Source organism: Elephantulus edwardii, unplaced genomic scaffold, assembly GCF_000299155.1.
Source record: "Elephantulus edwardii isolate Elephantulus edwardi_28Jun2011 unplaced genomic scaffold, EleEdw1.0 scaffold00044, whole genome shotgun sequence".
In the NCBI taxonomy this organism is placed as follows: domain Eukaryota; kingdom Metazoa; phylum Chordata; class Mammalia; order Macroscelidea; family Macroscelididae; genus Elephantulus; species Elephantulus edwardii.
Genome location: NW_006399794.1, coordinates 14,246,774 through 14,262,329, shown reverse-complemented (window position 1 = coordinate 14,262,329; position 15,556 = coordinate 14,246,774). Strand labels below are relative to the sequence as shown.

General features: G+C 49.3%; 1 protein-coding gene across 1 annotated transcript in view; it reads left to right on the top strand.

Moving 5' to 3' along the window:
* The window catches only part of PDE2A (phosphodiesterase 2A, cGMP-stimulated), a 109,942-nt gene that overhangs the window by 65,238 nt on the left and 29,148 nt on the right, over positions 1 to 15,556 (top strand). The window contains exons 3-4 of the mRNA XM_006885551.1: positions 8,055 to 8,144; positions 11,675 to 11,763. Of these exons, the coding sequence (XP_006885613.1) occupies positions 8,055 to 8,144; positions 11,675 to 11,763 (179 nt within the window). The remainder of the gene's footprint in view (positions 1 to 8,054; positions 8,145 to 11,674; positions 11,764 to 15,556) is intronic.

The following is a 15,556-nucleotide window of genomic DNA, read 5'->3' as shown; positions in this document are numbered from 1 at the left end:
CACATAACAACAACAACAACATATATCCCTAGTGCCACAGCCCCTTCTAAACCTAGCCTGTACTTCAGGCAGTTCTCTCTTTATGTACTGTCCTAATCGCTTTTAGAGAATCTTTACTAGGATCTTGCTTGCATGTGATATTAGTGATATTGTTCTATAATTTCCACATTCTTTTGGATCACCTCTTTTTTGGAATGGGAATAAATACGATGAGTGGCATCTACTTCCTAAACAACATGCCTCTGGAAACTCTATGTACTTTGATAAATTATGATAGTTTTAGAAAGGCTTCAGGCCTTTGTTCATAGGGTCGCTATGAGTTGTGCTCAATTTAATGGCAGTCAACAAAAACCAGTCAGTTGGCCAGGTAGTTGTCCTCCAGATTTCTTGGCACAAGCTAGTGAGCACATTCAAGGTTGCATCTGTTTGTTGAAATGTGTCAGTTGGTATGCTATTAATTCCTTCAGTTGCTTTTTACCAATTCCTTCAGAGTAGCTTGAACTTCCTCCTTCATCACCATTACCTTTTGATTGATCATTGGCTGTTTTACGAAATTCTTCTGTGTTAACCACTTTTTGTACTTTGTACCACTTTTTGGTACAATTTCTCTGTGTACTTCTTCCATCTTCTTTTGATGCTTACTGGATCAATACTGAAAGCATTCTGTCCATAGTATACTTAAGTATTGCAACTCACAGCTTGAATTAGTTGTTCATTTCCTTCAGCTTAAGAAATGCCGAGCAACTTTGTCCCTTTGATTTTCTGACTCCAGTGCTTTGCACATTTCATTATAACATTTTGCTTTGTCTTCCCCAGCTACCCTTTGAAATCTCCTATTCAGCTCCTTAACTTCTTGATTTCTTCTCTTTGCTTTAGCTTCTCAGCCCTCTAGTGAAATATGCAGTCTCTTCTGACATCCATCTTGGTTTTTTCTTCCTCCTCTGTCTTTGTAACGACCTTTTGCATTAGTCATGGATGATATCCTTGATATCTTCCTACAGCTCATCTGGTCTTTGCTTATTAGCATTCAAGGCCTCAAACCTATTCCTGAGATGGCTTTTAAATTCAGGTGGGATAGACTCAAGGTCAAACTTTGGTTCTTGTGAATTTGAGTTAATTTTATTTAGCTTCAGTTTGAACTTGCATATGAGTAATTGGTGGTCTGTTCCACAATCAGCACCTGGCCTAGTTTTCGTAGCTGATATTGAGCTTCTCCAATGATTCCCCACCCCCCCCCCAGATGTAATCATTAGAGATTATAAATCACTGTTTGTCTAAGTGTGATTCCTGACCAGCAGCATCAGCTGTACCTCGGAATGTGTTAGAAACGTATATTCCCAGGTCCCACTCTTTTGTGTTCTTCAATTCAGACCTACCTTGGTGTAGCTACACAGAGTTGTGTTACTAGATCAAAGGTCACATCTCTTTCTTGGTCAACTCTTTCCTTGAGAGAAAGACAAACAATATCCTCCTGTGAAATTTACTCCCTCAGGAGCCCAATAGATGGTCCGCTATGAATTGGTTCTAAAGTGATGACAATGAGTTGGAGTTGTTTTTTTGTTTGTTTGTTTGTTTGTTTTTATGACTAACAGAGACCACGGGGATTGACCTGAGAGGTTTAATTTAATGAGAACTCCAGGTAAAGCTGGTGCATATTAAAGCTTGTGAACCACTGATATTTGAGGAAGTTTCACTCTCTTCCCAAAGTCTGTTGCCACCCAGCACAGGGCTCCTGCTGCACTGGTTAGAGGCTAACTGTAGCCTAGGGAGCTCTGGTGGCCTAATGGTAAAAAGCTGTGCTGCAATCTCAGAGACATGCAGTTATAATTCACCAGCTGCTCCACAGGAGAAGGATGGACACTCTCTTCCCATGCAATTTATTGTGTCTGAAAACCCCCTGGAGGGTCAGCTACAGGTCGATTCTCACTTGGATAACACACAACAAATGACTGCAGTCTGGTAACTAACGGAGCTCTGGTGGCCTAGGGGTAAGGCACTGAACTACCAGCTCAAAGGCATACAGTTCAAATCCACCAGCTGTTCCCTGTGAGAAAGCTGGGCAGTTTCCTCTCGTGTACTTACTACCTCTGGAAACTCTCTGGAGAGTCAGCTATGAGCAAGTTCCAACTAGATGGTACACAACAACAACAGCAACAGCAGACTGGATCTCTGTCTTGTAACCACCTTCGGACCAGGTCATCCAGAGTTATCAAGCTCTTTTCTTCAATTTTTCCAGTCCCTCGCTGATAGGCCTGGAAGTACAGGATCTTTGCGTTCACTGATAGCTCATCTCTGAGTATTTAAGACTTCAGTGTCTGTAGGGAGTGGGTAGCTTATTGGGAAGGTGGCAAGCAGTGGGGAGTGGGGAGAGGAGGAAAAGGAGGATTCTGGTCTTGCTTCTTCACTGTCTCCTGCTGATGCTCGGCTGGGTGTGCTGTGAGGGCAGGAATCACAGAGGAAATGTAGGAAGCTGGGGCACAGGCTAGGGTTTGAGGGCCCATCCAAAGGGGTTCCTCTGTTCTGTGCCTCCAAGAAGATTCCTTTTGGGGGAGTTCCATTAGCCACCTAGATTGAGCCAACTGTTAGGGCCAGACCAATGCTGGGCACAGAGACAGGGAAATGATCCTTTGTCCCTCAAGGCCCTACCCTCAGGGAAGATATCCTCTGTCTATTTGCTACCAGAGTACAAGGAAGCATGCAAAAGAGGTACAGATGGCTCCTGCCCTGGCACCCCCACTTTCCCTGCCATAGCCGCCTTCATGGTTCCTGTCTGTGGGTGTCCACCTTGCGTCAGGTGCATTCTCCCCACATTCTGGGGACAACTACTTGGAAGATCTGGGAAGAGTGGGCAGGAGAGAAAAGAGCGGGTGGGAGCAGGGAGCGTGGGGGAGCAAGAGCTGGTGAGTGGGAGGAGATGCCATCTGAGAGGAAGAGAGAGGATGCGGAGGTGGGAAAGATGCAGAGCTTCGTGGAAAAGAAGCAGGAGAGCTGTCTGTGAAGGAGATGTGGACACAGGCTGGGGGGCAGGGAGAGAGGAAGAGATTGAGTCAGAGAGATGAGGAGAGGGGTGGGGAGAAAAAAATACCCCGAGGGAGAGAAAGTGGAGCAAAGAAGGAGAGGAACTCCTGGGTCCTGGGAGATCTTGAAGGACCCTTCCCTTTAGAGAAATAAGCTCCATAGGTTCTAGGCCCCACAGGTTATGTAACAGGCAGGCTGCATGGATCACGGTGTGTGGTCAGTTCTAGTAACATGGATTGAGTCTTGGAAGGTATTTGACTGTTAGTTTTGATATTATACCTTCTAGGACGCTGTGAGGCATCACTCTGGAGAGGATGGGCTGGATTCAGGTGCTGTGTAGAAGGAGAGCAATAGAGAGGAGAACAGAGATGGGAGAAGACAGAGACTCAAGGAGATGACAGAAGGGAGCAGTTGGAACACTCTCCACTCCCAAGTCCTCCAGGAGCAGTAAGGCTAAGTCTCTGACTTCATGTACCTGGGACTTTAAAAAGGAGCTAGAAGTTATTTATTCCAGATCCTCCCATAATCCCAAACTAGTGCAGAAATGCTAATCTAGCCCCAGGGTGACCCCAGCCTCAGAACAAGCCTTCATTTCTTGGTTCCTGGGTTAGATGTGAGTGAGGGCGATGGCGCTGTGTGTGGTGCTGACTGGCCACACCTCCACCTGCAGCGCTCCAAGGCAGAGGGCTGTGGAGAAGAGAAATTCCTTCCATTCAGCCATCCACTGTGCATTAAACCAGAGCACCATAAAGCTGTATGTTACAGAGCTGGAAGGACTAAATTTAACTAATGAAGAAACTAAAAAGAGCAACATGCTCATTGCCGTCAAGTCAGAACTGGCTCACAGCTGACCCTCCAGAGAGTTTTCAGAGGCTGTAAATCACAGGGGAGGAGACTGCCCATCTTTCTCCTGTGGAGCCACTAGTGCATTCAAACCACCAGAGAGGCACAACTCCCCACTGACTATGCCACTAGAGCTCCCCGGAAGAGAAAGGGGTCCTGTTTAAGACCATCCAGAGTGTCTGCATATAATCTGAGACTAGGACTGGAAGTTGTTGCCCTTTTTAATACACCACGAATTCTCCCCTGGGGTCTGGAAAATTGTCTGTTGCTATGCTAATATTTATACTTATGTTTGTTCAAAAAGGCTACACGGGCAGGAAATGTGACCTCCTTTCCCCAACCCATGTCTGAGCTATGTGCGTGCGCAAGTGTGTTGTATATGGGGTTGTATTTCTGTGTATATGTGTGTGTGTGGTAGTATGGTTGCATTTCTGTGTGCATGATTGTGTGGTGCGAGGTGTGTGCACGTATATGTATTGGCAGATGTGTATGCATTACAGTGTGTCTGTGTGGGACATTTGTGGATGCACATGAGCATGGGTATGACTATGTTTGGATTTTTCCTTTCCTCAATCTTTTAAGACTCTTGGGGCTCTAGGCCCTGACTTCAGCCTCTCTCCTCCTCTCCCCTCTCCTCCTCAGCTGCTGCCCTGCTGGTTCTCACTTCCCTTCTAGTGACAGCCACTTCACTCTCTGAGCCCCAAGCTCAGGGACTTTGGAATTTGGGAGAATTCTTCCCTTGAGTTGATGCAGCTGAGGTGGGTCTCTGGAGGGTTCACAGCAGAGGTGGCAATGGAATAAGCCTTGAAGGCCTTTTTGAATATGAAGAATGAAATGTCCTTTCCCAGATGCAGTTTCTAACTAGCACCCCCTCTCCTGGGGCAGGGTGGACAGTCAGGAAGTGGGTGGATAGATTGATTTCAGGTGGAGAGCCCTGGGTCTCCTCGGCCATGTCTATATCAAGCCCCCTTTGTCCAGGCCCATTCTTGCTGTTGTTCCTGCACCCCACTACGTTTCCTTTACTTCTCCTCCTCGCTTGTCCTGGCCTGAGGAGTCATAGAAAACTGAGCAATCAGAACGAAGGCCAGCTAGGCACTCACCAATTCCAGTAAAGGACAGGTCAGGGCATCCCCCAATTGAAGCAAAGGACAGGTTGAGGGGCCCACCAATCAGAAGAAAGGACAGACTGTTATCTCTGAGTCCCTTGGGGGTAGAGCTGGGGAAAGGGTGCAGGGCTGGAGCCAGACAATCTGGAGAATGAGGGAGTCTGGTTCTGGACCTGTCTCTGGCCCAACTGACTGGCTGACAGTGGATGAGAATTCTTGGTATTTCAGATTCCTCATCTGTCAAATGGGAAGACTTAGCTGTTCCAAGATAGTAACTTTGAAGATTTTTCTCCCTTCCACACGAAAGATCATTACTTTGACCTCTCTTCCCCAACTCTCACATCACAAGGGTATCAGACTACACACACACATCCACGCATGCAGAGCAGGGCCAGATTTCTCAGCTTGTCAACCACCTTGCCTCCAAGGATTGACCTAAGCCATTATTTCCTTTTGGACTCGTACCCAAGGAGCATCAGTGTCAGGATCTTGGGTCTGGTAGATTTTATTTTGGGATTCCCTGGACCATCAGATCTTCTTCCCTTCTTTAGTCTGAAGAATTGAATTTGAAAGGTCAAGCTAGGCTATGTGTATACATGTATGCATAGGTGTTACTCGAGCCCTGGTCTCTGGATCCACAAGGAAATAGCTGCGAGAACCTGTGGGTGTGTGTATCCCTTGTTGTTTTTGTTATGTGCCATCGAGTCGCTTGTGACTCATAGTGATCATATGTACAAGAGCCCTGCTATCCTGTGCCAACCTCGCCATCTCAAACACACTCATTCCCACCACTCCAATCACAGAATCTATCCATCTCATCGAGGGTCTTCCTCTCCTGCGCTGTCCCTCCACTCTCCCAAACAGGATGTCCCTCTCCAAGGACCAGTTCCTCCTTGCAACATGCCCAAAGTATGTTAGATGAAGCTTCAGAATCCTTGACTCCAAGGAGCACTCTGGCTTCACCCTCTCCAGGGCAAACCTGTTTGTTCTCCTAGCAGTCCATGGTATATTCAACACTCTTCTCCAGCACCACAGCACAAAGGCAACAATTATCTTTCTATCATCCCTATTCACTGTCCAACTCTCCGATGCATAGCACACAATAACAAAGACTATAGCCTGGATCAGGCACACCTTAGTCTCCAGTCTGACATCGTTGCTCTTCAGTACTCTTGAGAGGTCTCTCACAGGGTGTCTAAAGGCCTGATAGGTGCTTCTGCAGGATACAAGGGTCAATGACTGAGTTGCTCGGTGCGTGCAGCAGAAGGTGTGTGAGCAGGAGTGAGGAGTGAGCACCTAAGAGGAATCAAAGGGAGCTTGGAAGTTGGGGAAAGTTAAACTGAGTGAACAGTCAGGGGCCAAATCTATTGCTGTCCTCTCTTCTGGCACCATAGGATTGGGTGGGGATAAGGGAGTAGACTGCAGCCAAGAAATGAAATTTCACCAGAAGGTGAAATATGAATCTGAAGCATAGACTCCAATGCAGAACTCCCCTCTGTAGCCTCTTAGACAAATGGGTATTCACTCCTTCCTTGTACCTCCTCAGGGATGGGGAACTCACTGCTTTTCTCTCTCCTGGTTCTCTTTGCCTCTGTAGGATGGCTCTGCCTGGAAGAAGGGCCTTCATTTCACAGACCTCCTGCAGAATTCCATCATTTCTCACACTGTCCCTGGGGCCGCAGAGCCCAGGAAGGCCCATGGGGTTGGAGTCGGACTGAGAATCCACAATCTGCTCTGCTTTATGCAAAGCATCCAGGTTCTCTGGCCTCAGTCATGAGCAGGACTCAGTTTTCGCCTTACATGAGTCATCTCCTCTACCTCTCCTCCTCCCTGCTATTGCCCTGCCCTGGCCTGGATCCATCTCATCTTGGTGTCACCTGGGACACAAAGCACTGGGGAGGCACTGACCAGCCTACAGAAGTGAGGGGACTGTCATCTTCTTTATGTGGGTTAACAGATCTCTGCCAAATGGGCCTGAAGTTTCAGCATTCTCTCTCTTCTCCCGCCATGCTTACGCTCTGGGCTTCTGCTGAGCATGTGGTCGGCTGAGATTCTTGACCACATGCTGTTTTTACGTGAATGAGAATCAGGTCCTGTCTCCTTCACCCCGCAGTCTGTTTCACCTTGCTGTTTGAACACAGACCCAGCCATCCACAGGGAAGACAGCAGAAAGGACCTCCAAGGGCTGAGGGGGGGCATGGCGAGGGAATAGTGTGAGTCATGATCCTGTCTTGGCTCTGGATCCTCTCTTCTGTTACCTTTCTCTTTGATCCCCGTGGCTCTGGCTAAATTAATAGAGCGAGAAGCAGAGACCTTTTTTGTCTCTGTTCCGGCCCTCCAAGGACGAGGCCTGTTCCTGGGAGGGGAAGGCTGTGAGGCGGTCAAGGCTGACTTCTCCGTCCTCTCCTATGGTTGCCAAGGTTGGCCTGACTCTATTCCTCCCACCTTGTGGACTCCCACCTTGGACTCTTGCTGCTCTCAAGACAGCCCCTCACTAGGTTGGAAAATGAGACAGGGTAAGCCCCTGCCTTTTGGGGAATTCAGCTGGACTTTGTGCTGGACATTCTGTGAGACACTTTTCATTGCTTGGATTCCTCTTATCTTCATGCCAGTCTGCTGAGGGGATAGCCACAGTTGTCCCCAATTTACAAACAAGAGGTTGTCAATGACACATAGCTAAGAAACAGTGGGGCTAGGATTCAGATTTGCCTAATTTTTGTTGGTTTGCTGGCTTTGTTTTACTGTGGAGGCTCGTCCTTGATTAAAGGACAAAACACTTGCTGTCTAGTCCAGGCTTGGACCCTTGACTCACTGTGAGCCCTTTGCTAGGCCCCTGGCCTCTCTGAAAGCCTCCATTTCCCCATCTGTAGTATGAAAGGATTGAAATAGAAGGTGTTTGTCCAGCATGGACATTCTATGGCCTTGAGATAGATTCTGAGAGTCTAAGACCACAGCCTGTAAATGCCTGAAAGTCTGCCTCTGTTTTAAGTGGGGGGTTCATGCTCACAGCCCTCTGGGCAGGTGCTGCTGCCAGGGATTCCCTGACCTTCCAAGCAATGCCTCTCACTGCCCTTTCCTCTCTTTCAGGATGCTTTACTGATCCTAGGCTCTGTCCTCGACATCGCGGGCCTGCAACGGGCTGTGAAGGAGGTCCTCTCAGCTGTGCTCCCCAGAGTGGTAAGTGCCCACTTCTGCCTCACATATGTTTACCCTTCAGTTAGAACTTGCCTGGCTCTGTGCTGGGCCTCACCTAGGGCTGAGGAAGAAAGAATAGACTCCCTACTCAAAGGAGTCTCCTAGGGATGAGAAGGGTTTGGGTAGAAGTTCTGAGAGGATTTCCTGGAGGAGGAGACGGAATGAAACAGAACTTTCATGGAGAATGAATTTATGCAGAAATTCTGGAATGTTTGACCAGAGGGGCCTTAGAGATTGACTGGAAAATCATGTCTTAGAGATGGAAGGGATTCACCCAAGATAATACACTTAAGACAAATATAGCCAGTAAGTTTTGGAATCTATGCAGCAGGAGGGGTTGAAGGTAGAGGAACTTTCGATGGAAGGTCAGGAGCACACTGGAAAGGGGATCAGCTTTGAGGAATGAGTCCTGGGTTAAAGTGTTAGCCTGAATAAAGGCTACTGGATAAAATGACCACCAGTAACTTTTAAGCTTCTCTCTGTAAGAGGTCACAACCCTCTGGATGAAGTCAGATGGTAAACACTGTTGCCTGAGCCCAAGAAGTTGACTGTGCCCCCTCTAGCTGCCCCTGACTGCTCCTCACCCTAGTCCACTGTCTGCTGTTCATCCCTTAGACAGGTTGATGGATAAACAGCCCCTTGAGCCCAAAGCATCATGGTCTAAGAGGGAAGGTGGGGATGTGGGATCATGGGAAGGAAGGGTCTGCCCAGCCCAAGGTGCAGGAAAACTTCCTGGGGGAGGAGATTCCCGCCTTGAGTCCCCATAGCCTAGAATGTCCTCTCTCCTACTCTAGACACCAGCCAAAGGCAGTTTCTGCTCCAGAAAACAGTCAGCTCAGAATATGACTCCCGCCCCTTTCCTGCCAGGGCTCATTGTCCCTGCATCTGCTGGATGGATGAACTACCAGAGGCCCAGACAGGGAGGGTGCTCCCCACAAGGTCACACAGCATAACAGAGATAAATGGGGCCTGGTACCTAAGTACCCCCACTCTATCTCCCCAGTTCTGCCTTTCCTAAAGCCTCCTCAAAGTTCAGAACCTAAGAGGAGGGCTAATGAGTAAGTTTTATTGAGCGTGAAATTGGTAGGAAGTGGGTGGTGTGTTGGCACCCAAAAATAAATCCTCCAGGAGAGGAATGGGATGGAGACAACATCTGGCCTGGGGTGGGGCACATCTGGAAAGAGAGGGTGGGGAGACTGGTGAGCCAGCATTCATTGGGCTGCTCTGTGCCCCTCCACGGCCACTGAGCTGTCCTGGCAGAAGGGAGGACGAGGGGATGCGCCAAGTCTTCATAGCACACATGCCCTGCATGCAACTAATTGCCCATGAGAACTGGAGGCTGGGAATACAGCTGTGACTGAGGCAATTGGGTTCATGGGACAGTGAGGAATGTCTACCCTGGCCCACCCAAGAGAATGTTTTAACGAGGCCCCTACTTTAGGGATTCCTAGGAAAGACTTAACTCCTCCCCAAACGATCTGCTGAGCTCTCAGAAGGGGGAGGAGAGCTGGGGTTCACTAAGCTCCCAGAGGAGGGTGGGCATAGGGGAGGGTGTATGCACAGCTCCCAGGAAGGAGCAGGAGGATGAGGGGGTCTGCTCTGCTTCTCAAAGGGAAGAGCAGATGGGGAAGTCTACTCAGCCCCCAGGGAAGGGCGTTGAGCTTGGGTTCTGCTCAGCCCCCAGGGAGGGATGGCCAGATGGGGGTGTCTGCTTCACTCCCAAGAAAGGGTGGGGAGGTGGAGGGGGGCTGTGCCTGCTCCCCAGGGAGGGGTGGCGAGCTGGCACCTGGCTCCCTCATCAGCACCCATTGTGGCAGGCAGCCCCAAATACAGATGGTGCTGATGTGTCTGAAATGGCTCCCTCCCTCTCTCCAATAGACTCAGCTAATTTTAACCCAGAGGGCCTGAGAGTGAGGGGGTGGTAGGCAGAGGACATCCCGGAAATGAGGATCTGTGCCCCCACCCCCAGATTATCGATTCCTCTTTACTAGGTGTGCCTTTGGGTGGTCAATTAACCACCTTGCACCAAACCGCCCAGGCCCCTCCCAGGCCACTGAAGGGGCCAGATGACAAGGAGGAGGCGGGGTATAGACGGGGAGTGGGAAGCCTCTTTCTGCTGATTCCTTTACTCCTGAACTCCCATCTTAACCCTCATCCCAGGTCCCTCTCCCTCCTCAGGCTTCGTTGTTCCCATCCCACCCCACACAGCTTTGCTCAGAGTTACTGGAAGTCACTGCTGGGCATTTCTGGGGGTCTGGCTAAGGGATCCCAGGCATCAGGAGCTGCTGGCTGGATTGTGAATTCTGGGTCACTAAAGGCAACCACTTCTGTGAGAATTCCACCCAGCTCTAGTGTCTCCTTCAACTGAAGCATGATGCCCTCAGCAGGGAGGATGCTCCTCTGTCCTCCCTTTTCCTCCGGATATGTGGCTGGGCATGAAGGAGCCTCCCTTACTGGGGTGCACTCCTCTGATCTGGTCTCAGCTTTGCTCAGGCAGACACTGCGTGGCGGTGGAGACACTCAGCACATCTGTGCTGAATGGGGCCTGGCTGTGGAGTCCCAGGGGTAGCACGTCTCGCTTGGACAGAATGTGAATTTTGGCCTGTGGGTCAATAAGGGCAACTACTTCTGCCAAGACATGGTCCAGATCTGAGGCCCGAGCCTACTCTGGGCCCTTGGGGAGGGCAAATTGACAAGCCAAAGACTTGACAAGTTTGGAGCAGAGCTTTGATCCCACTCTGGGGAGCGATCGTTCCAAAATACAAATCTGTTCATGTCTTCTCCAGCTCACTGCTTGTCAGCAGCTCTGTCATCCTTCCCCGATTCAGTTTACAAAGTCCTTCTAGCTCAGGCCTTGCTGACCCCCAGCCCGCCTCCTGTGCCCTTTCCCCTCTGTCAATTCCAGATATGCTGGAACCCTTTACTCACCCTCTAGAAACTACACACGCATGCTGCTTGGTCCAGAAGCCATTCTCTTGTACCCAGCCCCCTACTTGAATGGGTCTGATTTCCACTCTGGTTTCTTCCAGGAAGCCTTCATGGGTATAGTGCCCTGGCTCAATGTGTGTGGTTTTTTTGTAGAAGTATCTGTTTCCCTGCAGAGAGGAGGTAAGCTTCTAGGGTAGATGCTTAGTAACTAGTTACTGAATGTCTAAGTCTGGAGCCATAGCAAAGAAAGACACTCACTGGGGATATGATACATTTACCACTCAAACCTGCAATATCTTCACCCAGTACCTTGGATGTGGGGTGATATCTAAGGAAAGTCAGCAGGATTATGGATCAACACCAGCCCAAAACTTTTCCAAGAGGAGAAGTGAAGGTATATTATTGATAAGGTGTTTCTTCCCTGGCTGCATATTAGAACCATTAGCAGGTGAAAACAAACCAATACCTGAACCTTATTCCCTGAGCATCTGATGACCTCCTCATGCAGACACCTGTGTACAGGCTGAAATGGGGACACTGGGAGAACTTATCCTAGGGGGTCACACAAGTACCTTCTATTGTAGGAGACAGTCTACACTTACCTGCTAGATGGGGAGTCCAGGCTGGTGTGTGAAGACCCTCCGCATGAGCTACTCCAGGAGGGGAAAATCAGGTAAGCCACTCTCTCCTTAAATGGTCAAAGATTCTGAGCACTGTTCATCTATCTACCCTTGATCCCAGCATCCCTACCAGAGGGCTGGTTCTTGGCCTGGTGACTGACCTCCACTAAAGGAGGGAGGGGTAATGGCTTCCCTCATGCAGGGAAGTGGGCAGGCACATGGGAAGTGCCAGCTGGTAAATTTTCTCCTCATAGTTCTTCTGAATTGCTGAGACTGCTTCCTCAGAGCAAAGTCTCAGAATGTTGGAGCTACAGTGTTGATTGGTTAGAATCCAGCAAGCTCTGTGAATTAACTCTGAGGACAGGCTCAGAGTCACAAAACACTGACTGGTGGAGCCCTGTCCTGATTAACAGGGAAATAAGAGGCTATGACCTGCTGTGGTTTGGAGGCCTGACTGCCAGAGTTCAAGCTCCTGGATTATTACTAGCTCTTTAACCTTGGTAAGGTTCCTTTACTCCTTTGAGTTTAGTTTTCTTGTTTGTAAAGTGGTGATGATAATAATAGTACTTAGTTCAAAGGGCATTGGAAGAATTTATTCAGTTTAAGACATAAAGCACTTAAAACAAGGCCTAATTCATAATAAATGTTATCTGCGTGGTAGGTAGGGCCTCTGGTGGCGTAGTTTGTGGAGTTGCCCAGCCGAAAGGCAGTGCCTCTGAGGTGGTTCAAATCTACAAGCAGCTTTGAAGGAGGAAGATGGGCCTTGGAGACCTGCTGGTAGGTCACTATGAGCTGATTCCAACTTGACAATGAATTCAGTGTTTGATCGGAGCCCTGGTGGCCCAATGGTTAAGTGCTTGACCGCTAACTGTAAGTTAGCCATTTTAATTCATTAGTTATGCCACAGAAGAAAAAACCGGGTGATCTGTTCCCACACCCCATCCAGTTTCCAAGCTGTAAGCCTTTACTGAGAGCTCAGTGGGCTCCAGTGGGAGTGACCAGGGGCAGAAGTCCCCTCCCTGTGCAGAGGGCTGTTCAAATAGGCTAAGCCAGTGGAGGTTCAGGCCCACCTAGTGGCCCCATGGGATTTCTTTTTGTAAAAAAATAACAATAAGGAGCTCTGGTAGCCTAGTGGCAAGGAGCTGCAACTACAATCCCAGAGGTGCACGGTTCAAATCCACCAGATGCTCTGCCGGGGAAGGAGGGACAATGTCCTCCTGTACCAGTCAGATCTGATTTGATGGTACACTCACACAAAAATAATAAAATAAAAATTAAAAAAATAACAATAAAACAACTCACTTCATTTTCATTGAGTTGGAACTAACTCTTAGCTGACCCTCAGTTGGTTTTCTGAGGCTGTACATTGTATGGGCGGATATTGCTCATTTTTCTATTGAGGAGCAGTTGGTGGGTTCGAACTGCCTGCCTTTTGGTTGGCAGCACAACTCCTTACCCATGAGGCCACCAGAGAAAGCCCAATAGACAGTGCAATAGACTGTATAATAGACAGGGTTGCTGTAAGTTAGAATAAACTCAATGCACCAATCAGCCACAATTTAGGCTGGATAAGACATTCACTGTCTACAGAAGCCATGAAAACAATTCCTGTTTGGGGATAGTGGGCTTGTGGCCATGAGTCCTGGCACCTTGGAACTCGGGTTCTAGGCTGCTGCTCCCAATCTCAGCCATTCCCCTGGGAAGTGGTAGATACCTCTCCCATAGCTCAGAGCCCTCCCACCTCCTGTTCTCCCACTCGATTCCCTGTGTACAGGTGTGTAGGTGGGTGACACATTCCTTTTTAGCATCTGACAATTCTTCCCTGCAAGGGCTATGTGAACCAAGCCTGCCACTGCCTCACTTAGGGCTGATGGGGTCTTCAGAATCTTAGGGGAAAATATTATAATGTTCCCTTTCTCTCCTCCAGCCCTAATTCTAAAGAACGTTACTTAATAGACCTTGACCCTCCAGCGTGGCTCCTTGAGGTTCCTGGGAAGGCCTTCCTGGGGTGGTGCTGCAGGATGACAACTCAGAAGACATGAAGGGAGCCTTCTGTGGGGTGGACCGCCCCTTCAGCCCTGCAAAAGCTTCCGCCAGGCTGTCTGCTGCAGGTGGAGAAGGGGGTGTGGCTGAGGCATCTCTGAGGGGCTCAGTTGCTCTGCATCCACAGCCCTTTTAGCATTCTCCCGGCCCCCAGATACTTCAGATTGAGGAAAGCCTCTGGAAGAGGCACAGAAAAAGCAATTAAAAGTGAATGTTCAGACGCAATTAGCCTAGACCTCAGTGGCACTGGGGAGGAGAGCGACTGCTGGGAAACAGGACTCAGAGATCCAGGAGGCAGAGAGGACAAGAGGGTGGGAGGGGAAAGGGCAGGGGACATAGGTTAGGCATGGGATCCAGCCTGCCCTGTCCTGAGATCAGTGCTCTGCCTACTTGGCCCATGTCTGCTGTGAGCCCACCTCCATAGCTAGGGCTTTAGGGGCTTGGGACAGCTGAGCCTCGCTCTCAGAAGCTCCCTCCCAGCAAGCCTTGAGATATAGGAATGCGGCAAAGGCAAGGGCACTGGAGTGCAGGCCAGACAAGGCCTGTCTGTCTACTTGTCATGCTGGTTTAAAAAGGAGGCCTGGTGGCTCAATGATTAAGCACTTGGCAGCTATCCAAAAGGTTGACAAATTGAACTCACCCAGCTCCAATGTAAAAGGACTGGCAATCTGCTTCCATAAAACTGAACACAATGGCACCTCAAAACAACATGATGCTTTAATGAGATAATAAAGGCCAAGTGCTTACTACAGGGCACAGGGCATAGCAGGAATCAGTGACTTCTGGTTGCCCTTATTCCCAAGTCCCAGCATGACTAACTTGTTCAGACACCTTGAGGAAATGAGTTTCTTCCTGGCTTCCTTTGTTTCTGTTAAGACATGTGAGGTTGACCCAGCATCTTCCTGATGGTGACCTTTTGAGGCTCAGGACCCATTGGGATGTGGAAGCACCTGCCCCCAGGCTGAAGTGGAGTTTGTGGCCCTGGCATTGTCTGTGTAGGGTGGAAGGTGTCAGTGTGGTACGTGTGCCTGTGTATCTGCGTGTGTGCACCCACACTCCTCCAGGCTGAAGGGCTGGTGGGGCTGATAATCAGCAGCAGGTGTGAAGTGAAGTTCGTACATAAAGGTAGATAAGGCCCATGGGGAAACAAAGGGGGATGGACTAAGAGAAGTGGGGTAGAGAAGGGCCAAAATGGAGGTGAGAAGGTCTCTGCCAGCAACCCAGCTACACCTTCCACTTCCCCCTCCTCACACCACAGGCTCTCAGATGCCTGCTTTGGCCGCTCAACACGTGTTAGGTCTTTCTGCCTCTGTCCAGGCTCACGCCATTCTCCTGTGAGCTCCTTTTCTCCTCCATCTTGGTCTTGATCAATCCACGTTTTATTAATCATTCATTGTTGGTGGCCCAGGAACTAGGGGGGCCCTCTCTGGAAGCTGATCCTGACCCACATGTGGAAACTCCCTTCTTGGCCACTTAAAGAGGTGCTAATTTCCAGAACAGGTGTCTGGTCAGGAACGGGCTTTGGGCTTTTACAGAAGTGTGAGGGAGAGACCTGGCCTGGGGGCGAGGAAACCTGGGATGCTGGACAGTTACTGTCTGAAAATTGCTCTGGGCCTCCATCTGGCTCTCTATAAAATGATAATGTTATCCTGGGCATTCTGACGTCTGAGGGCTGACTTCTAAGGCCTTTGCAAATGGCCTCAGGGCTGGAGGGAATTTAGGAAAACTTTTGGGAAGGGAGTTCCTCCTGGAAGGTGCCCCCACCCACTTATTTTTTTTTCTTTCTTTTTTTTCTATAATTAT